The sequence below is a fragment of the Rhinolophus sinicus genome, chromosome 1 (genome assembly GCF_057876585.1).
Source record: "Rhinolophus sinicus isolate RSI-liver-muscle chromosome 1, RSI-T2T, whole genome shotgun sequence".
Classification (NCBI taxonomy): Eukaryota; Metazoa; Chordata; class Mammalia; order Chiroptera; family Rhinolophidae; genus Rhinolophus; species Rhinolophus sinicus.
This window is the reverse complement of record NC_142501.1, coordinates 82363800-82388478: the sequence shown is the minus strand read 5'-3', so window position 1 is coordinate 82388478 and position 24679 is coordinate 82363800. Positions and strand designations below refer to the sequence as shown.

The following is a 24679-nucleotide window of genomic DNA, read 5'->3' as shown; positions in this document are numbered from 1 at the left end:
CTAACTGGAAATCATTCCCTTTTTGTGCTTATGCTATATATTTGATATACAGTTAAGCTCTTTTATGTTGCATTATTTTCAATTTCAGGGATTGTCCTGTTTAGAAACTGAATTTAAATATAGAAGATACACATGTTCAAAAGATACAGTCAGAAAAATCTTCTGTCCCTGTGACCTTTCAATCCATTCTGCCCTACCCCTATTAGATAACTGATTCTCCTTCTCGTATTTCCTTTTGTACGTATTAACAAACACACAAAAACATGCATACCCTGTGTTCTCTTCAGTACCTTGCTTTATATCTGATGTTATATAGCTTGTTTTAAACATGTATATGTTCAGATGACATGTCTAAATTTACATAGGGTCATATAAACAGAAGACTAAAATTAAAATAAACTTGAGCTCCTTTCCATCCCCTTTTAAATAGTAATGGGTGAAGTTATTACACTAATAAACCTATTTTCAATGTGATCTTAAAGCTTAAACCTGATGCAACAAGAAACCTGTTGAAAAATTAAAGCTATTTTTATTTGGACACATACCAAGGACATTTTGAGACTTAGGAAATGTTCTTGTTTTATTTTTGTGTTAGGTTTTGTAGGATATACTTTCCTTAGAGTATTACAGATGTAGTAGCTACTGTTTGAGTTAGAAGGGAAAAAAAAACCTAGAATTTTCTGCCTCTTCAACCTGGATTTTTTTTCCCCCCTCAACAATTTGAAAGGCAAAAAAGGGGATTTTTAAGGGATGGGAAACATAACCTTCCCCGCCCTCCTCAAAGAAAAAGTGAAACTGAATCCCAGGATACTGTAGAATAGTGTGTGTTCATTTACATGGAGAAGAAAAGTTGTCAAAATGGGATCTGAAGCACCATTACAAATATTTTTTCCTCATTATTTCAGAATGAATTGTAACTATAAATTCCTTATTAACGTCCTCACTTCATAAATTTGATTTTTCCTTGCACTACCTCTTTATCAGTTAACTTTGGAGAGAACTAAAATTCAGGCATTTCTTTTTGGTATTAATACAGTGCCTTTCAATAGTGGCTTTTTGTAGCTGTGTAGCTAATTAATAGAACATGAGACAAGTAACTTAAAGGCTTTGATATTATTTATTACAGATAACTATGAAGGAGAGAACTTTTTCTCCCTAAATGTTTCCTTCCTGTGACCAACAATTTTTGCTTTATTATAGTTAGTCTTGTAGCTATAATAAGCAGAAAAAGCTAAGCTGTAAAAGTTACTTGTGGTAATGCTAATTTTGCCATTTCGGTGTCAAATGGCAAGATATTTTTTAATCTTAAGAAATTTAGAAAAGGCAGCTAAAGATACATTCTCTGTGATAAATATTTTCTTGCTGCGGTGTATTATGCTTTGCTTGAATAAACTAAGCTTCATTTTATGATGGTAGCAGTTATAAAAGGAATGACTTTACTGTTATTTTTATTATGATTAAAAATTTCCAAATAATACTATTTCTTATATGAATGAAATTAATCATGATTGCAATATTTTTTCTTACATGAAAATTCTTATTTTTTTAAATGATTCTAAAATCTGTTTTGCTTTTGGTTGCATTATCTTTCTCAAAAGTGGCTAGTGCTTCACCAGAAAATATACACCAACTTAACTCAGCCTATTTTTATTTACATAGGAAATGGCCATTTTCAAGATTGCAGCTCTCCAAAAAGTTACAGATAATAGTGTTTCTCAGTCTGAACTAGAATTGGCCAATAAACAATACAATGAACTGTCTGCTAAGTATAGGGACATCTTGCAAAAAGATAATATGCTGGTTCAAAGAACAAATAACCTGGAACACCTAGAGGTAAGTTTGTTTGATTCTTGAACCTTGTGATGTCAGCCATTTTTTCTTTGGCAATATCTATAAGTGCAGAATAACTTCTGGACAACTTAATCCAGGTCATCGTCCTTAGCCCTCTTGCATGATTTAGCTGAATCAAACCTCTTTCTACCTGTCACTTAAAAAAGGAAAATGAACATGGGACAAATAAGATACTGTAATCAAAAGAAGAAGCATCATTAAGTACTTATCCCTTTCTCTTACCTCAGTTCCCAGAATAAATCATTCTTTCATGGCCCCGGGCTTTTCTGTCCCTTGGGGTGGCTGTAGCTGAGAGTGTATGAGATAGATATTAATGGCTCTTCCTGGACCATGAATGATCTCTGCAAATTCTCATTCTTATGGTAGAGATACAGAAGAGTAGGGTGGAGTATCATAAATTTTATTCAAATAGTCCATGAATGTAGCCCAGACCCTTTGTAGTTCTCTTCTAGCCACTTAACCTCCATAACTTTTAAGTAGGCAAACAAGGTCCTGATTTGTTCATCTTCCTCATCAGAAATAGGGGTCTTTTGGCTTATTATTCTCTTTTATAGTTCTTTCATGGAATGGGATGAGATCAAATTCTGTTGGCTCAAAAGCCTTTACTTGCTTAGGGAGATACATTTAATAAAAGCAAACATTGTTCTCAATAGCTTTCAATGACTCCTATAAAATTACCTGTTATTATTTATTAATACTAACTAGAAATAATTGTGATCAGTTTACTTTTTACTTTTCTTGCCAGAGAGATGATTATGTTAACTTTGATAGAAAATTCTGAATATTTAGGTGTAGTAATAATTTTCTTTTTTTTTCATTTTTGATGTCCTTTGTCCTCTCCTCTCTATCATTAGAAAATCCTAGGTAAGAAATCTCCTGTAGATAACATACCGATGAGTAAACTTTATCTGTTTTTCCCAAAGAATATTTTTCATCTTTCCTCAAAATTTAAGAAGTTTTGTATTTGTATTATATGCCTTTTCTTTACTTCTAATATGTGTTATAATTCTGAACGTATATCTACCCCTATGGGCAATGTCTTAGTTTGATTTTTGTTTTTGTACTTCTCTTTTGCTGGCCGTGACTTAAGTCCCTGTCTCCAGTGTTATGTCTTCTTACTGCCACTAGAATCGTAATTCTAAACATGAATCTGATCATGTCACTCCCTCACTTAAAACCTGTCAAAAGCTGCCGGTCACGTAAAGAATAAAAGTCAAGTTCCTTTTGTGATTCGACTTCACTTATTTCACATCATCTTCTGTGATGCTCTAAGGAGTTTCACAATTTATGTTTTAGAAACTGAACTACTAGTTTTCTCCAACACAGCACTTTTTCTAACATATTCTTTTGTACATGCTCTTTCATTGGTCTAGAAGCCCTTCCCCTCTCCAACTTTATCTGCTCAGTGAATTTCTATTGATGTTTCAAAACTTTGTCCAGACATTTTCTTTTTTTCTGAAGCATCCTTCTTTATAGAACAAACTCACTGTCTCTGTCTATATTAATTCTGTGTCTTGTACCTAGTTCTGCTACTTATATCACATCATATTATATGTGTTTATATGTCTGCCACCCCTTCTGGAATATAATAAGCCTCTTGATATCAAGAACTCTACTTAATTTATTTTTTGTGTGTTTATACCTTCTCTTTGGCACAGAGTTAGAATTAGTGAATGTTGACCTCAGACAGTGATTAATGGTGTAGAACCATGGTGCAAAGATCATAATATACGGTGACTAGGAAATCACTGATGCCTTTTAAGAGTAAGTAAAGTTTCATGAGAATAAAGGTGATTAAAATTGAATTTCAGAATATAAAGAACAGTGAGTGATAAGGAAATACAAAAACTAAATGGGTGATAAGGCAATAGAAAAGCTGGAAATTTGATAAAAGAAGAAAAGAGACATAGACATGTATTAAAGGAGAATCAAGAGGAGGATTTGTTTTGTTTTATCGCTTTTGAAAAATGAAACCAATGAAGTTTCAGGGGAGAGGGAAAGAAAACTTAGAGCCAAAGGGGAAAGAATGATTGAAGATTAGAGATAAGAATGGTAATATGTGAGGGTGAAATGCCAGGGCAGGGGGGTGAAAATGGGAATCTAGTAAGACCAGAGTTTTCCTTTGAAGGAGGAAGTAAAAGGGAAAAAAAAGAATACTTAAAATACTCTAAGCCCTCTTTTGTTTTTCTCCTATGTATTTACAGTATTTAGAACTGTAATTGTACATGTTATGAGAAAGTCAAGTTTATTACCTTTTCTTTTCATCATAATATCCCCTTTTTAGAAAAATCTCACTACACTTTTTTATTCTTCTTTTTAACGCTTATTACCTGACATTGTTTTATATATTGCCTTATTTTCAAACTACTCCACTGAAACAGAAGTTCTAGGATGGAATTTGTTTACCATTGATGTCCAGTTCTTATAATACCTGGCACATAGCAGGCATTCTATTTGTTAAAAAAAAAAAAGGAAAAGAAAAAGAAAAAGAAAATAAAGAATAAACGAGCTTAAAATATTATACTAACGTGCCAACTCCTACATTTCTGTCTACAGCCTGAATTCTCAGAGCTGTCTTCTACTGTATGGAATTACCTACTCTTCAACTCATGTTTCAAGGAGATCTAAAATTTAACATATCCAAAATGAACTCCTGATGTCTATTTTGCTCATAGTCTTTTCTGTTTCAATATGTGCTTCTATTATCTACTCAGTTAAGGCAGATACCTAAGAGTTATGCCCTAATCACACCTTTCCTCTGTCATTTTTAGTTCCCAAATGTAATGAATTCATATGTGTCCTCTTTTCTCCATCTTCACTGCTATTACCCTAGTCCAAATCAACCTCATCACTCATCTGGACTTCACACTATCTTCCTGAGTAATTTCTGATTTCTCTGAGTACCCTTTGGTTTATTCTCCACATTGCATTCAGAACAATTGTTTAAAACTTCCATCTTAGCATCTTTAAATTATTTCCTGTTATTCCTTGAGTTAAATTCCAGTTCCTTCTCTTGACTTAAATTCCAGTTCCATGCCTTCTGTTACCTCTCAGCTTTGTCTTACACTGCACTTCACTCTTCTTTTTGCTCACTATGTTCCAGTCCGCCAGCACTTCAAACTCTTTCCTCCTTTGCAGCATCTGGGTTTACCAGTCCATCATTTCTTTCCATGACGGCTTCTTGTCAAGATTGGCTCCTTCTCACCCCTTAGGTTTCAACTTAAATACCACCTCTTCAGTGGTTAATGCCTTCTTTAACCACTATCTAGATATGCCTCCTTTTATTATTCCCTGGGTCCATATTCTCTTTCTTTCTATGTCTTGACATTTTTAATGACTGTTTTGTTGGCTTACTTGTTTACTGTCCGCTGCTTTCCACACCGTCCCCAACTCCTGCCACATACACATACCCAAGATACCACATGGTAAGGCCTGTGAAAACCAGAATCTTGTCTGTTTCTTTTCACCATGAACATGTAGCACGTGTCACTGATGGCATGCTAGGGATGCTCAGTAGCTATCTGTGTGATTGAGGGAAGTAAACACTGGCTTGTGAAGGTTACGAAGCTCTGAGTATTCTAGCTCTGCCACAGTAAACACGACAGAAGCTAATACTCAGTATTGGGCCACGTATTGGATACACAAGGTTTTGATTATTTTAAAATAATGTTTTATATATATATATATTTGTGTGTGTGTATCCATATGTGTGTATATGTGTATATATGTATATTTATATATGTGTGTGTGTATATATATATATATATATATACACACACACACATTTATTACATGTGGGAGAACTTCTAATTTTGTAAAAAATAACTAGATTGTGAGTTTTAGGAGATAGTATATAAACTTAAGACACTGTCATTTTTGTGGTTTTAGTCTGAATTAATAATGGAATTTCTCAGTGATGTTTCTGTTTGTTCAGTGTGAAAATGTATCCCTAAAAGAACAAATGGAGTCTCTGAATAAAGAATTGGAGATTACCAAGGAGAAACTTCATACTATTGAACAAGCCTGGGGGCAAGAAACTAAATTAGGTAAGTATTATGACTCTGATAATATAAAATGATTAAGATCTAGTAGTGAATACTTTTCACTTAAGTTTCCTTTTTTGTACCAGATGAAAAGGAAATATTTTGATAAAAATGAACTCTCTGCCTAAGAGTTTAGCAGGCACATGATGAATAATTTTGTATTAATCCCTACCAAAATTTGGTTTTCAGTTGTTAAATTAGATTTGTTCCAAATTAAATCATATGTTAAAATTTTAAGACTAATTTAGCTGTTTCGAACCATTTGACAATCAAGACTGGTGATAATTTTGAAATATCTGCATTTGGGGGGAATTATCTGCATTTTAATGACAGTATTATGAGTTATTTCACTATGTATAAAGTTATTTTAAGAATACAGCATTTGATATTTTTAAATGAAAAGATCACCATATAGTATCAAAAATTTTTAAAGAATTTATGTTACTCAATAGGTCCATTACTATATTGGCAGTTTTTGTATTACTTTCTATGTGTTTACATATTATATATACTTTAAATTATAATCAACATGTTATTATATGCTGTATTCATTTAGTATATATCAAAATATTTCCATGTTTTCTTCATTATAAATATTCATGCAGTATCTCTGTTTGAGTGATTAAATCACTAGCTTTTCTTTTGCTATTGCTTATAGTGCTACAATAAACATTTTCATATATATCTAGCAGAGATATTACTGTCTCAGAGGGCAATAAAATCTTTGTGATTCCTGCTAGGGTTTCCATATTAGTTTTTCAAATGATTATCCTAGTTTATGTTACTTAAATCATTTTATGTCACTAGTATTGTGCTTTATAATTTTCAAATAAATTTGCTGCTTTGGTTAAGATGTTTTTATGGTTTGTTTTCCAGACCTTGACTCTATCCAAGGTTTCTCTAACTAAATAAAGCTGTGTTGTTTAGTTGGTAAGGTAGGCATGTTATTTAGAGGGACCTAAAATTTTGGGAATTATTGGGAGTCCATTAAGAGTTATTGGGAGTCTAAAATAAGCTACTTTTAGAAATGTAATTTTTAATTTATTAAGAGATTTAAAGTGAATTGACTTCCATGTAGCTCCTACATGAAAAAAGATCCCATTTAAACTAAGATACAAAAAAGGGTACTCCATCACATTTTAGTATGCTCTCGGTTTATTTTACCTTGCTGCTCCTTAATAAGGTCTGAATTCCCTATGTAGAAATTACTGAATTTTCCAATGCCTTAATCTCTCCCATACATGGCTTTATATAACCAGAGTTTTAAAAACTTTTCTTATTTCCTATTGTCCTTATATCTTTGCTTTAAAATGACACGTTATTAGCTTTTCTTGTCCAGGAATTAGTTGGTATTGAACTGGTATACCACCCTCTCTCTCAGAAAGCTCCAAACACAAGAACATACAGACAGCTAATCTGCTGCATCCTCTGTGATGTGCCTCTCCTCGTTATCAGAGTTTAGCATGAAAATGAATGGAGAAGGGGTGTCATGTGCAGTTTTTTTCCCCCCTTCATTCATGGTATTTAGGTTCACCCTGATGAGTCTCTTCCGTAATGGACTGCTGCACTAAGACTTTTCGCTTCTTTCTGCGATCTGTTCCTATTATTTGATCACTGCTTTTAGCATCTATTCTAAAATCATATATTTAACGATACACACAGAACAAATTGAGGGACTTCTTACAAATGAGGCCGACACCAAAACAGTATTTTTGCTTGTTTTAAAAATATGGATCTGTTTCTTGGAGCAACTCAGTTATGAAACTCAAGCTTCGACAGCTACAAAAAGAGGAGGGCCACTGGTATCAGTGTTATAAAGACTATTCACAAATAAATCACTGCTTGATTTCTTAAAGAAATTGACTTCCCAGAGCATATGATTGATCCTCAAAGAAATACAACACTACCGCATTGGGTTTTTTCCCTAGAGCATGTCTGTTATGCAAAGCAAAGGTATTAGTTTTCTCCTTCTCAAAAAATGACTAAAGTAACTAATTGTAATCTGACATGATGCCTTGTCACGGTAAACAGTGTTTTTTTGTGTTGTCGTTCTGCTTTCATTTAACCCCAGGCTTTTGTGTCCAAAGACAAGCCATGCGACATTCACTATATAATCAGGGTACAATAACTGATCAAGTAATTTATTTGATATGAGATATTTACCAAGGCGAAATAGTACTCATGGTTAAAAAATATTTAGTGAAATCTTTAAGTTACATGGCTTCATATTTTACTTTCAGCTTAACTCTGTGAGACTTTAAAAACAAAATCATTGTATTTATAAAATAATGTTTCATTGAGTTGCTTTTCTATAGTTTATGTCCATTCAGTTAATAAAATATATTTATTTACCTTTTTTTGATCCTGTACATGTGACACCATCTAACTACATCTTTTACATTGTTGTTTCCTATGTGGAATAGTTTTTATTATCATTTGATTGATGAAGAATGTATGTTCCAGAGAGATTAAGTGGGATTGACAGCATGTAAACAGGAAGTAACAGAGCTATTACTGGAATCAAAAGATCTGTCATAATTTAAAAGGCTCGTGTGTTATCCATTGAACCATATTGCCCCCTTATACAATGTCTAAAATATCTGGGATATAATTTAGATAGGAAAAGCATGAGATTGACTTAAGTATTGTTGTATACAGGAAATGAATCTAACACGGATAAGACAAAGAGATCAATAACCAACAGTGAGGTTGCTTCTATTTCAAAAAAAATCACTATGCTGGAGATGAAGGAATTAAATGAAAGGCAGCGGGCTGAACATTGTCAAAAAATGTACGAGCATATAAGGACTTCATTTAAACAAATGGAAGAACGTAATTTTGAATTGGAAACCAAAGTCGCTGAGGTTTGATATTATCATTTTTATCATGTAATTAGAAAATAAGGAATTTGTCATGGTAGACATTGTGTTATATAAGAGGTTTGTTGGCATCTCTGAAGTAGCATATTAATGTAGTAGCTGTGTGTATGTAATTGATAAAAATAAAAGATGTGTTTTTAAATCTGTAATGTTTAAAAAGAAAGATGTTGCTATGAATGAGTTCTTCTCACCAGTATTACATCATTAGATTTAATATACAAAACAAGTTATTTGCTTAATAATGGGATTGCCTTCCATTACCATCTGTTAATTTAACAAAAAAATATTGAATGCCTGTTATATTCCAGACACTGTATAAGGGCTGGAGTTATAGCAGGAAACAAAATACAGTAATCTCTGCTCTCAGGGACTTTACATTCTATTAGGAGGTTTTAGAATTTTTTGACATGATCAGAATTATTAAAGTGGCTGGCAGTAAATACAGTTTGCAAAATATTCAACAGTTTATGATGAAGTAACTCTTGTAATGTTTGGTTATCTTGAGAATTAGTATAATTTTCAAAACATGTATGTCATTTTGTTTGTTTAACTGAGTCACTAAAAACATATTAAGATTTTATTAACTCATTCAGATTTATTTATAGGTGATATTATATAATGGAAGTAAAATATAATGAGTATACCGCATTCCCAGCAAATTAAGAATATCAGAGATTCAGATATTATTAGATTGTGAATTGCTTAATATAAAAGACTTCTTGTACGTTGGTGTATAACCAGAGTTTGCATAATTTGTTCCTGATTCTCTCTTTATCCTCTTCCATCTGTTCTTAATACCTTACATTCAATTCAGTATCTGGACTAATACAAAGTAAAGAGGACTGCGGGACCCTAAAAGCTAAATTATAAGGAAAACCTCTTCAAAAACTGTTGTATCTGAACATTTTTTGGTACTTTTTCTTAGCTTACCAAAATCAACTTGGACGCACAGAAGGTGGAACAGATGTTAAGAGATGAATTAGCTGATAGTGTGAGCAAGACAGTGAGTGATGCTGATAGACAACGGATTCTAGAATTAGAGAAGAACGAAATGGAACTAAAAGTTGAAGTGTCAAAGTGAGTGCATGTGAACTTCCTGGTCATTTGATTAGATGTGTCCACTCTAATTTGTCTTTAAGAAACCGAATTACTCATGTGGCATAGGGCTCATATGGCAGTTGATACTGGTTTCTTTTTATAAGCACGTGGTTAAATAATATTAACAAGATTGACTTTTAACAGGCATACACAATAATATTGAAGAGGAAATAACTTCTGAATATTCACAACTTTTCAGAATCCAGGAATAGTAGTGCATAAAGAGCTGAACTTGGAAGCAAGACCTTATGAGGTCTAGTTCTTCTGCGTTAGTACTTTTTTGGAAGGAAAGGACATTTAATTTACTTGAACTTAAGTTTGTTTACTTTATTAAGGGAGTAATAGTACCTCTTCTACCTGTTTCATAAGACCTCTGTGAAAATACACTGAAAAATTCAGATTTTGATTCAATTTTGGGTATCTACTATGTATACTGTGCTAGGTATTGAACATATATTAACTCATGCAGTTCCACTTAATAGCCCTGAAGTAACATTGTTATTTTCATTTTATGTGTGGAAACAATTTGTTTGCTTAGAACACAAAATATATGTAAAACGTAAATACTGTGTGCCAGGTAGATGCTGTGTTCTCATTCTCCTTCGTAATTATGTTACTTCTGTAGAAGAGTGTGAGCATGCTGTGAGTTGATCTGTCAAGCACAAATAACTAGTAAAAGTGTTTTATAGCCTCCCCTATTTATAGCCATTTTTTGGAACCTTGGTAGTCTTTTTAGGAATATCAGTCATTCCCAGCCATTTTTTATTCTTTCTCTCATCTCATGGACGCCACCTTTTGAAATAAACTATTTCATTTTATTATATTTTAGTTAATCAAAACTTATATAACTGGTAGTGAGAGCTTCTAGTCAATGAGAGGAAACCTGAATTATCTGTCACACTGAAATAAAATTATTCAAGCCCAAAATAAAATACATTTTACTTTATCTGTATAATCTTATCACAGTAGTCATATAGGAAATTTAATAACATCAAGCCCCTCCTTTTATTGTAATTGTAGTAAATGTATAATCTTTCTTTTTTCACATTTCTGATAACTCGTAAATTAAAATAAAATAAAACATACATTACTTTACCTAGGGAACCTAGGAATTTTTAATTTCTGTATTCTTAACATAGTTATATCAAATAAAGCTACTTAAAACCTTATTCTAGCTATGCCAAACTATGATAATAAATGTCTTAAGAAAAAAGTGTGGGAGAGGAGTTCTTTGTACATACACATTTGGGAAATGCTATATATATGTGTGTGTGTATATATATATATATATATATATATATATATATATATATATATATATACAGTTTGAGATCATTTTTCACTTTAAAACTTCTCAGAAGGGAATAGGGAATCAAATATGTGGTGATGGACAGAGAACTGACTCTGGGTGGTGAACACACAATGGGATTTATAGATGATGTAATACAGAATTGTACACCTGAAATCTATGTAACTTTACTAACAGTTTCACCTCGATAAACTTTAATGAAAAAGAACAACAACAACAAAACAAAACACACAGAAAAACTTTTCAGGACATTTAATATGATGCTATTTATTATGAATTTTCAAGGGGGAGGGATGTTGGGAATGGAGTTTTTCTTAACAGAACACTTGTTAACCTCTCGTGGATTTATGTTTTATGAAACAATTTAGGACACTTAGTTTTAGTATTTCATACAAAGAAGAGACGCTGGAAACTAATGACTTTTCCAAGGGTCTAGAAATTTGAAATCCTGCTATTGATTTACTTAGAAAATGTACCTAATAATTTCTGAAATAACTTATCACTTCCTAGACTGAGAGAGATTTCTGACATTGCCAAAAGTCAAGTTGAAATTTTGAATGCACGACAACAGTCCAGGGAAAAAGAAGTAGAGTCCATCAGAATGCAACTGTTAGACTATCAGGTATGTATAATATTGTCTCATCTAAATAGATTTTTTTTCCCCTAAATTCATATTAGATATTGGAATGATTTTTTAGTTTTAATCAGAGACTATATCAAAAAGAGGTTCCTATTGTTGTTAAGGAACCTGATTAAACCTCATTAATTTGAAATACCATTCGCAATACAGAAAAGTATTTAAAAACTTACAAATGCATTTTGCTGGCTGCTGATCAAAGCTAAGACAGTGAAAAGAAATAGGTCTTTTATAACAACATTTTCTCTTGGAGCTTTATGTAGCTTTTCATATATCCTCGTACTTTTTTTAGGATAAAAAAAAATTGTCTGCATTAGTATTATATCAGTATTATTATTTAGATATGGGAGTTAAGAAAATACAGTAATATTCCAACTGTTACTTAGATGCCAGATTTGGATTTTAAATGTGTTTGATTGTAGGTTTTATATTTTACAATTCTTTGGTAATTTGTATTAAAGCAAGATTAGCTTTTTTAGGTTCTCATATAACACACTTTTAAATTTTATTCATTAAATTATGGTATTAAATCTGTGATCAGTTTCATTGGGAAAACTTGAAACTTACTACAAATATATATATTTTTTTATACTAGGCACAGTCTGATGAAAAGGCACTAATTGCCAAGTTGTACCAACAGATTGTTTCTCTTCAAATTAGTGAGGCAACTGCTCTTGGTAAGTTGGAGTTGGTTACATCTAAGCTGCAGAAGATGGAGGCCTATAATTTGCGCTTAGAACAGAAACTTGATGAAAAAGAACAGACTCTCTATTATGTCCGTTTGGAGGGGAGAAACAGAGCAAAACATCTGCGCCAAACAGTTCAATCCCTACGACGCCAGTTCAGTGGAGCTCTACCCTTGGCACAACAGGAAAAGTTCTCTAAAACAATGATTCAGTTACAAAATGACAAACTGAAGATAATGCAAGAAATGAAAAATTCTCAACAAGAACATAGAAATATGGAGAACAAAACAATGGAGATGGAATTAAAGTTAAAGGGGCTAGAAGAGCTAATAAGCACTTTAAAGGATGCCAGGGGGGCCCAAAAGGTAAACATTGATTTTTAAGTTCGGTATTTCCAAAAAAGTTACATAATAATTTTAAGTTCTTAATAAGTGCCTATATGAAAAATGCATAATATATGACCAAAATTCCAATTGTAAGTTAAGAATTTAGATTTTATAAATGAAGGGCTTTGCTTATTTGAATGTCTATATGTAAAAATAAAATGGTACTCTTCTAAGCAATGATTTTGCAGAAATGTTTAGACTGCATAATATCAAAGAATTTAAAATGCTTTAGAAAAGTTTATATATATTAATTAAATACTAATTATAATTATTCTTAAACAGTATAGTAGTTATCAGTTGAATTCTACTCTTCATAATTATATTTGTTTAAAAGTATTTACAAGTAAGACCACATTTATTTTCTAATGTAATGTTTGTTTTTACCCTTATTTTAAAGAATTAAATTAAAAATAATTATTTTGCAACTAAATGTTATTCTCTAGGCTATTAATATTTAGGATTTCCACTTTTGAAAGTAAAACCAATACTTCAATTACACGCTTACATAAGTACCCACTAAATACATGAAAGTAAATGAATAAATGAATGATGTTAATGATATCCACTCAAACATAATTTGAAGAATGTTTTCTGTTAAGATCCTACATGTTTTTAGAAAATTATATGGAAATTCTGAATAAACTGTCATGTGTCTCAAGCAATGATAATTTTATGTTTTATTTTATTATAGAATGCCCATTAACTTAATTTAAAATTATTAGGATCTGTGGAGAAATATATTACTGTATTTTGCTGTGTATAATGCGCTCCCATGTATAATGAGCACCCATGTTTTTGGTACAAACTTTCAGGGAAAATAATATTTCTTTTTAATTCTTTGATTCAAATTTTTATTTGTTTACATTTAGTAATTTTTTTTTGTATTATAAAGGAATTTCAGCATTTATTTTTTAACATATGGTACAAGAAATTTTATGTAACAAATAATTACAAAACAAAAGAACAGATACAAGGTACAAGAAATTTTATGTATTGGTAACAAATTTATGATGTTTATGCATCCATAGAAGGCCCAGAACTCTTTGTTGTTGCAAGTTTGTTTTAAGTTCAACAAAACAAATTATTGTATTCCAGGGTATTATTTTACATACGGATATCATTATTGATTTCTAGAGTTACACTTTTAACTCCTAAGGATAAATACAGGAATTAAAAACATTTATATAGGTAGGGAATTAGTTCTACCCATGTATAATGCACATCCTTATGTTTCCCTCACAAATTTGGGCAAAGAAATGCGCATTATACATCGCAAAATATGGTACTTACTTATATGGCATTTACATTTACATATATAATTTGTAAACCTTTAGGTAATCAGTTGGCATATGAAAATAGAAGAACTCCGTCTGCAAGAGCTTAAACTAAATCGAGAATTAGTCAAGGATAAAGAAGAAATAAAATATTTGAATAATATAATTTCTGAATATGAGCATACAATCAGCAATCTGGAGGAAGAAATTGTGCAGCAGAACAAGGTTTCAGTCATATTTATTTTGATGTTTTGTTGCTAAGATTTTAAACATAAGAACATTGTGTATGTGACTACATCATTCTCCTATTTTAATTTAGCTCCCATTACTCTGGTATAAAATATTCAATATCTTATTTTCTAAACCATTCTAAAAATACGTATTTATTTATGTTGTAATAATTGTCTTAAATTTAAAAAAAAAAAACAAAACAATACATAAGCACATTTATGTCTGCCCCTTATTAGCAAATATATACATTCCATGGTAAAAGGGACTTGGCTTTGTTCACTACTATGTTTGCATTGCCTAATATCATGCACACACATAGTACATGTCATTAAATATGTTTTGGGTGGATGGATGGATGGATGAATGGATGCATGGAAGGACTGAAAACCTAACTCCACGTTTGTCTATCTTTATGATCTTAGGCAAGTTACTTTACCTTTCTGAGTTTGCTTCCTTTTCCCATATAATGAGAATAGTGACCTCAAAGGGTTATCATGAGGATTAAATAAGAAAATGTATGTAAAAATTCTTAATTGCTTGGTGAGTGTCTCTGTGTGTGTCTGACACAAACTGTATTTTTTCAGTTTCATGAAGAAAGGCAAATGGCCTGGGATCAAAGAGAAGTTGAGCTGGAACGTCAACTAGACATTTTTGACCGTCAGCAAAATGAAATACTAAAAGCAGCACAAAAGGTATGAGTAATCCTGTTTGCTACTCTGTAGCATGGCCTATAATGTTAACCAATGGTTTCTAAAGTCAGATGGAATTTTAATTTATCTTTTTATATTTCAAATATAAGTGGGGTTTAACCATATCTTGTCATATAGTTACAAAAATTAATATTGTTTTTCTCAATGCTACAATTGTTTTTTTTTTTTAATGCTATTGTTCTTAATAGTTTGAAGAAGTTACAGGATCCATGCCAGACCCTAGTTTGCCCCTTCCAAATCAACTTGAGATTGCTCTAAGAAAACTTAAGGAGAATGCTCGAATAATCCTGGAAACACGGGCAACTTGCAAATCACTAGAAGAGGTAATTAGAAAAATTTGCATTTTGATTAGGTTTATTATTGGATATGTGGAATTTTCTAAATAATGTTTTTAATGAGGATAACGTATAGAATGATGAATCTGTTGCTAATTACACTCTCCTTTTCTACTCTCCCATTATGTTTCTTATAGCCAATAAAGAACCACAGATATAGCTGATATGAATTCATTATTCATTTAATCAATACTTGTCACTTTTGAGCACACTGACTAGTAGTAGTGAGCATGGAAGGAAACAAGAACATTTGATTATAGTTTTATGAGCAATATATTACCTTCTGTATCATCAAGAATTGTTTTCATCCTTGTTTTATTCTTTATTTGAAGTGCATGTTGTGTTCTCTATGAATCAGTTCTAGTTCATTCCTTTTGTGGGTGGTTAAAGGATTTGAAAAAGAGCTAGAAATTACTTTTTAGTTTAATCTAGCTTTTAAATTTGATTAATAGATAATCAAATCTGTCTTCTTTATTAAATTATACAGAATATAATAAACTGAATATGATTTTCCTTTTAGTTTACATCTAAGCAAGTACATTTAAAAACAATTTTGCTAGTAAAATTATATATTTTTAATCAGTTAAGGAAACTTAGATTTTCTTCAGTAATCGTAAGATTTATCATTTATGTGAATTTCCACTGAGTTACTTCATTTAAAACATCTGACTTAATCTTCTTGAAGAGTGAACACTTTTTGTGTTTTGTTTTCATAAACCACAGATTGTATAATAGTGATTCATTGACCTGGGCCACTAAAGTTCCAATTTTTATACTCAGCTAAGTTTTATGAGTTATTCTTCTAGTACCCTGATAGTCAAAGGACTGAAATAAAAGGAATGATTTATTACATTTCCTTTCTAAATCTAGCAACACCACACATTCTTAGTTCTAAAACTATAAGATATATATAAAGTACCTTAAATTCCGTTTTCATCATAACGATGACGTTTCTAACACATGTAAATAAATAAAATAAATAAATAAAATATACACACAGATAACTATGCTGTCACATAGAAATGTAATCTAATTAACCTTATTGAATATCATTTGGCTATTACAAGTATGATGTGAAAAATAAAGGGAAACTCCTTTTTTAACTTATAACTGAAATTCAGATGAAACATTTTTAAAACAAAAAATATACTTTAATGATTTATTATTATTTGATCATTGCAGAAGCTAAAAGAAAAAGAATCTGCTGTACGGTTAGCAGAGCAAAATATTCTGTCAAGAGACAAAATAATCAATGAGCTGAGGCTTCGGCTGCCTACCACTGCTGAACGAGAAAAGCTCATAGCGGACCTAGGCAGAAAAGAGGTGGAACCACAGTCACATCGCACACTGAAAATTGCTCAACAGTCCATTGCAAACATGAAAGCAAGGTTAAATCAAAAGGAAGAAGTGTTAAAGAAATATCAGCATCTCCTGGAGAAAGCCAGAGAGGTATTTTATTATGTTGTGCTATTTTACTTATGTTTTTTAGTCAAATGCAAATATTATTCTGCCCTGATGTAGTAGTTCATTTCTTGCTTTCAAATGATTCTGTTTGAGAATTGTTACTTTCAGGTGATTGGATTACAGATCTGTCAGTAAAACTGGAAGTTTGTGTATTTTAATCGTTCTCTTATGGACTGACTAAACCGGAAATAGTTGTCATGGTGCATCTGTATGATATTGAAATATATCTGTTGAGTTTGTATGTAAAAGTTGAGTCAGTAAGTTGGAATGAAATCTGTCACACAAGTAATCAGTGAAATCAGATTTGCTAGAACTTTTGAGGGGTGAAGGGTGGAATCTACATTTAAAAAAATTCCTAGAAACAAGTTAAAACATGATGAATACATATTATTCTCATACTAACATTAAACTATGATCTAAGGCTGGACTTGTTCACTTGAACAGGTGCTAGCGGAAATGCATACTAGTATAAATATATATGTAAATATATAAGTGTTGCTTCTTTATCTCATAGGGATTTGGGAAGATTAAAGATAACACATATTTAAGACCTCTAGAATGTGAATTGATTGAAATCATAGTTTAAGGTACAGTTTTGATTTGCTGTAAAACAGGAGCAAAGAGAACTTGTAAAGAAACATGAGGAAGACCTTCACAGTCTTCATCATAAATTGGAACTACAGGCTGATAGTTCACTCAATAAATTCAAACAAACAGCTTGGGTAAGATTCTAAGAACTTTATTCTATTCTTTATAGATTTTCAAGACCATATACTTGAAAATTTAGCTCCGTTGTTTTTGTTTTTGTTTTGCTTTTGGGGGAAGAAGGGGAAGCCATCCTATTTTTGTTGCCAGAATAATCTTCTAAAAACACAGCTCTGATCATTCTTCTCCCAGACCCACATCCATTAGTATCTCGCTGCTGCCTACAAAATCATGTTTATATTCTTTAACCATGTGCTCGAAGGCTTCCATGATCTGACCTCAGTCTTTTGTTTTCAAATTCTGCTTATTATATAAGCTTACCAATATCTAACTGATTTTCCTGTTCTGAATCCAGTTCATACTTGCCTCTTTTGATCTTCTGCGTGTGTGAAATGGTCTCTTTTTCATCTCCTAACATGCAAATCTTAGCATCCTTGAGCCTTAACTCAATAATTCAAGCCACATTTATTGACCCTCCACAGCATGTATGCACTTTGCTAGATCCTGGGAATACAGAGAATATGATCTCTATTTTCTGTTTTTTCTTTAAGCTTTCATTGCCTGTTAAATTTTAGATCAGATATTATTCTTGATCATTTGAGGAACCAAATTAAAATTATGGAATAATTATGGCATTAAGTTGTACATGTTCATGGCTAATTTATTCATACTTCATAGGATTTAATAAAACAGTCTCCTACTCCAGTTCCTACCATCAAGCATTTTATGCGTCTGGCTGAGATGGAACAGACAGTAGCAGAACAAGATGACGCTCTCTCCTCACTTTTGGTCAAACTAAAAATGGTATCCCAAGATTTAGAGAGACAAAAAGAAATCACCAAATTAAAGATCAAAGAATTTGAAAACGTTAAATTACGGTAAGTCTTAGAAGTATGTTCTAAAAATAGGTAAATGTAATAATGATATGATGAGGATAAACGTAAGCGCCGTGCATTGCTCTAAAAACTTTATGTATATTATCTCGTTTTAGCCTCAGGACTACTTATAACATAGGTCATATTCTCCCCATTTTTCACATAGGAAACTAGGCCACAGGAAGGCTCAGTAACATGCCTGGGAGGAGGTGGAAAATCACAATTTGACTCTTGTCAGTCTGACTCAAACGCCAGCCCAAATTCTTGTCCAGAATCTTGTTTTTAACCTCCGTAAACTTCTGTTTCATCATTTGTAAAATGGAAATGACAATACTTATCCTGGCTCTTTCAGAGTGGTTATTTGAAGGCCAAATGATACTGTATATGAAAGTAATTTGAAAACTATAAAGTAACAAATAAATATAAAACTTTTGTTTATACATCTATAACAGTTTCTGGTACATTGTAGAGGTTCAAAAAATGTTGAATGAAAAATTAGCTAATTTTTTATTAACCATATTGACAGTAAGGGGGTTCACAGCATTCATCTCCGTGTTAGAGACTTTAAACATTGCTCAACCAATTTATCAGAATATAGATTTGAAACCTTAACTAGGTTTATAGTTATGTATTTTGTAATCATTGTAGAACTTTATCTGAGAAAAATGAGTTTATTTCTTATCTGATAAAAATGATTTCTTATCTGAGAAAATAAGAATTTCTTATCTAAGAAAAATGAGTTGAACTATTTGACTTATAATTCCATTCTAGCTCTGAAGCTGTCATAGAACCTTTGATTCTTTACTCACTTATCCAAGATGCCTCTGACAGAATGAATACTACTTTTGCTTTAAAAAGCTGACACTTTAAAGAAATTATTCTTTAAAAGAGATTTAGCAATAACATCGGGTATCTTTTTAATCTAATCTTCCCTAGTCTGTTAAATTTTATACTTGAGATGTTATTTTTGGTATAGTAATTCTCTGTCATGTTTTAGAGTGTAGAATTCTGCTTTTGAACCTAATTCCTGGATGTTGAAAATAACCATCTTTTCAAATTACTGTGCGTGTGTGTGTGTGTGTGTGTGTGTGTGTTTTATTTTTATTTTTTGCCACAGTAGTTGTTTTGCATTTTGCCATGCCATTTTAGTCTAAAATTATACTTTTATTCTCTGTGCAAATTGGTATTGTCAATGTAAGAACATCCAAACCTGTAGGAAACTTTTATGAGTTTATTTACAGTTTATCTGAGCCAAAGGAGATCTCTCAACAGACATCAAAGTGCTTCCCAGAATGATAGTTTGCAGTTTCTTTTATGCATTTGGCATTCAAAAGGGGACAGCAAGAGATGGGAGAAAGCAAGGTGGGGACTGGATTACAGGATAATTAACAAGATTATGTGCTTTCTCGGAGGGGTCTGAAAAAGAGGCATTTCAAAAGTGTGTTAAACCCCTAGGTGTACAGAAACAATGGACAGGGCTGCTTATAGCAAAGATAAACCTTTTACTAAAGAAGTAGAAGCCTGGGTCTGACTCCCCACCATGACCTGTGTTAGGCATTTATGATCAGATCACCCACAGTATGCATATTTTAATGTGTCTTAGGGAATTATAGATCTGTGTGTTTTCTTTAGTAAAACCTTGTATTTTCAGAATTTGATGATTATTTATAGTGACAAGTTTTTTGCTATAAGCAACGAGTCTTAGAGTATTTAACACAGGTTCATAGTTTAATACAGTCTTCTTATTGTCAGAGTTTAATAATTTAAATCTCCATATTGATGACCTTATTAATACAGTGTCTAAATACACACTGAACTGGATGTAATTTAGCATATCAGACTTACCAATGATGAATGAACAGTAGGATTAATTTAATTAACTGTCCATTGATAGTATCTACTTCCGTATCTGTAGATAATAGATATTAGTTATAGATATAATACTAGTGATTTTAGAACCATAAACAAATGAATAGTACATGTGATTTCTGTGAAAGTTTACATTTTGTGTTTGAAACATGACCCTATAGCGCAGTGGTTCTCAACTGAGGTAATTATTCAGTCCTCCTCCCTCCCCCCCATCCCATCCCAAGACATTTGGTAATGTCTGGAGACATTGTTGCTTGTCACAACTAGGAGGTACTGTGGGCATCTAGTGGGTAGAAGCAAGGGCTAAACATCATACAATGTCCCTCCCCGCCACAGTCAAAAAGTCAGTAGTGCCATGGATGAGAAGCCCAGATACAGAGGAAGCAGTCACATCTTGCAGGACACAGTATTTAAAGTGCTGTTGTGTTCATTTTCTGTATTATTTGTCTAGAGCCACCAATTACTTCGTGCAATAGTTACCAAAAATAGTAGACAGAAACTAGAAAGGAAAGGTCTAGTTTATGTTAAGTTTAGGAGTAGTTAAGTGGGATAAAGAATTGCACTTCTTGGATTTGGATCAAGACTTAGGTTGTAAGAATACTTAGGACCGAACATTTGCTCTTTGTGTGACGTGTATCAGTGTTAGTTGTAGCAACCAATACATTTGTTTGCTTGTATTAGGCTCCAAGAAAACCATGCAGATGAAGTGAAAAAAGTGAAAGCAGAAGTAGAGAATTTAAGGTATCTTCTGGCCCAGTCACAAAAGGAGTCACAGAGTTTAAAATCCGAACTTCAGGCTCAAAAAGAAGCAAATTCAAGAGCTCCAACAACTACAATGAGAAATTTAGTAGAAAGGTTAAAGAGCCAATTAGCCCTTAAAGAGAAACAACAAAAAGTAAGTAACAACAGAAAATTATCAACATTTGGGAAATAACATGTGGTAGGTTGCTTTTAGAGTAAACTAAAAGAATATAAACTAAAAGAATATAAGCCTTATGCTATTTAAGCAAGGTCTTTTAAGATAATTCTTTTAAATATTTATTGTTGGAATTTTTAAATGCAGATATAGTCCAGCTTGTCTTTTTATGTTGTTAGCTACCTGATTTGTGGGTTAACTGTAGGAAATAAGGGGAAATGTTAACTCCATAATATCCTCTCCTTTTTTACTGGGATTTTATGCTACTGAGGATTCTTGAAAAATTTGAATAATTGAACAGTTTTGAACAGTTTGAGGATTAAGAGGGAGATATGACAGTGAGTAGGAAGGATTAAAGAAGACCAGAGAGTTGTATGAAAAGTTTGTCAGTGGATTATCAGATTTATTAGTTTTTTAAATTTATCTCAGATTTGATATACTCAATTGTTTTAGAAGGTGCTATTGTTTTTCTATGCTAGCTCATGAAATTTATTGGCAAACTTTAACACCTTTTTTAATTCTGTGACTTTCTTAGTCTACTTAAATCCAATTAATTTCACATGGAAGTATGTCCTGAGTAATTCAGATAAATGTCTAAATTTGAATATTTGAAAACAAAACGTACCTGATTTTTGTAATGCAAATTGCCTGATTTAATGCTGTGTTCCCAAAATTATTACTGTCAAGATTTTGAATTCTCATAATCAATGTGGAAAGAATTGAGTTCAGTTACTAAAGGAAATTCATTTGAAAAAATTGGGTTGTTAGTTTGTGAATTATGCTTGCTTAAGCACATGGTGTTTTAGGAAAAATAGTTGAAAGTGATACAGCTTATTTATTTTTTGTATTACGGATTCCTCATTAAAATATCAATTTTTCAAAAAAAATTGTGTTTATGTTGTAATTTTTAGGCACTTAGTCGAGCACTTTTAGAACTCCGGGCAGAAATGACAGCAGCAGCTGAAGAACGTATTATTTCTGCAACTTCTCAGAAAGAGGCCAGTCTCAATGTTCAGCAAATTGTTGATCGACATACTAAAGAGCTAAAGGTGAACATCAGTCCATTCATTAGTGTAACAATTCCTGATAATTCCACTGGAAGACAATTCACTTTTTTTCTTCAACAATAGATATTTTTATTGTACTTATCACTGGTTATCATAATCTTTGGGATTTGCAAAGGATAGACCATTATAAGCTACTCTTCCTAGTATAATTAAATTTAAGAAACACTTTACTTACGATTTTTACTTGTATTGATAAATGAGATAAATGTGTAGGTCTTTTTGTTTAGTTTTCTTTTGCCATATCAAAATTTTCTGTCTAGTTTTTGCTAGTTCATACTAGGAATTAATTAACTCTCCTTTTTTACTCCCTGAAATAGTTTATGGAAATCATGTAGTCCTTGACATTTAATCTATAGAACTGCCTGGCTCTGAGGGCTTTTTTTGAAGTTATTTATTTTTTGGCAATGTATTTTATTATTTTCTTACCCAGCTGTTAGGTTTGGTAATTTAAACCTTTTTTCCCAAAACATGTATATGTCATAAGGCTTTTCAAATTTCTTTACACAAAGTTTCATGTACTATATTCGGGGTAAAATGAAAAACCTTTTTGTATATTGTTTTTGCTTGTAATTTTGATGTACTCTTGGTTTATTTGTATATACTCTTCGTCACCATTAAACTGTATGAGGATTGGATTTTACTCAGTTTTTTAAATCTATTGCACCTGTCAAGATTATGAGTGTAGTTGACAGTAAAAATGCATTAAGTAATAAATAGATAAATAGGAATAAACCTTTATTGATGTCTTCTTCATTTAATACCTTTCTCTTTGCCTGAAACATCTTCTTTGACCTCTTCACATTCGTCAACTCCTTTTCCTCGAAGCCTTTTTTGACTCCAGGAAAGTTTGTTTTTCTTCTAACCACATTATAATATTACTAATTTCCTATTAGTAGTATTAATAATGTGTTTGGCCTGTAATAATTTATTCAACAAAATGTATATTAAGTACCAGTATTCCCATCACGGTTACTATATAGGACAGCTGGGAACTCTTTTCTATATATACTTTCTTATGTATACGTCTGGTATTACAAGTTACTCTTTCATGTTTTATCCTTACAAAGTCGATTAGAAACTACTTCTAGTCAAAGATTTTGTTTATACTACTCTTATGCTTCATAGTGTTTAAAACATTACTGTGTACATTGGTATGTACTTGTTTCTTTAATAAATTAATTAAGCCATAATGAAACATTTGCTTATCTGATAAAATTTTGCTTCTAGGTGTTTGTTGAAGATTAATTGTTCTAAACTGTTTCTTCATGTTTTATTTTTTTAACTCAAAGTAGACTTGGTTTATTGGAAATGAAGATGGAAAAATATATATAGTTTGTGTTTTTTTTTCCATGTGTACTTAAACATTTAGATTAAAACTTTCTACTTAAGTATTTATGGTGTATTTTCAGATTACTTTGCTTTTATCATTGATACTTGGGGAAGGTTTATGAATTAAGCCTTTCTTTATTTTACATTAGTCACAAATTGAAGATTTAAGTGAAAATCTTTTAAAATTGAAAGAAGCTCTTAAAACAAGTAAAAAGAGAGAAAACTCACTAACTGATAATTTGAATGACTTAACCAATGAGCTACAAAAAAAAGAAAAAGCCTATAATAAGATACTTAGAGAGAAAGATGGAATTGATCAAGAGAATGATGAACTGAAAAGGCAAATTAGAAGACTAACTAGTGGATTACAGGTAATTTTATATGTAATGGTGAAAATGTCTTTGATTTATAATATATAGGTAGCAGTTGATTCCCACTCTTGAATTTTATAAATAATATTTGCTAAAGCTAGCTTTCAAATCACCTTGATTAATGTAGCTAATTACTTCAGTGATCTCTATTGTATTTGTAATTTTGGCATAGCATACTTTATTAAAATGCCGAAGCAGCTACCATGTTATATATATCAGTAGTGTCATTTAGAAAGTATGGTAAGCTAAATCTCAGAAAATTTATTTAATTGGAATATTTGTTGTGCATTTTATTTGATACTTTTTTACTTATAAAATGTTAAAATACATCTTATTTTTCAGGGCAAACCTCTGATAGATAATAAACAAAGTTTAATTGAAGAACTCCAAAAGAAAATTAAAAAGCTAGAAAGCCAACTAGAAAGAAAGGTGGATGAGATAGAAATAAAGCCCATGAAAGAAAAGGTATGTGAAGAAACATACTGATATGTTTAAGGTAGTGATAGACTGTTAAGTATGTAATTGAGGAACAGCTAATATACTATATTAATTTAAAGACGTAATAATACTATGAATGGTACTGGATAATGTGGAGAAGTCTAAGACAAGTTTCTGTTCTCTAGGAATTTACAAGTGTGCTTGAG

At 31.7% G+C, this 24679-nt stretch overlaps 1 protein-coding gene across 14 annotated transcripts in view; it reads left to right on the top strand.

The window, feature by feature from the left end:
* The window catches only part of CEP290 (centrosomal protein 290), an 88967-nt gene that overhangs the window by 38876 nt on the left and 25412 nt on the right, over positions 1 to 24679 (top strand). For all 14 annotated transcript variants that reach the window (XM_074325316.2, XM_074325318.2, XM_074325313.2 and 11 more), the window contains 16 exons: positions 1660 to 1833; positions 5786 to 5897; positions 8553 to 8758; positions 9699 to 9850; positions 11691 to 11802; positions 12413 to 12868; positions 14224 to 14388; positions 14979 to 15086; positions 15293 to 15427; positions 16622 to 16888; positions 17518 to 17625; positions 18287 to 18486; positions 21034 to 21247; positions 22180 to 22317; positions 23814 to 24035; positions 24378 to 24500. In XM_074325316.2, coding sequence (XP_074181417.2) covers positions 1660 to 1833; positions 5786 to 5897; positions 8553 to 8758; positions 9699 to 9850; positions 11691 to 11802; positions 12413 to 12868; positions 14224 to 14388; positions 14979 to 15086; positions 15293 to 15427; positions 16622 to 16888; positions 17518 to 17625; positions 18287 to 18486; positions 21034 to 21247; positions 22180 to 22317; positions 23814 to 24035; positions 24378 to 24500 — 2892 coding nt within the window. The remainder of the gene's footprint in view (positions 1 to 1659; positions 1834 to 5785; positions 5898 to 8552; positions 8759 to 9698; positions 9851 to 11690; positions 11803 to 12412; positions 12869 to 14223; positions 14389 to 14978; positions 15087 to 15292; positions 15428 to 16621; positions 16889 to 17517; positions 17626 to 18286; positions 18487 to 21033; positions 21248 to 22179; positions 22318 to 23813; positions 24036 to 24377; positions 24501 to 24679) is intronic.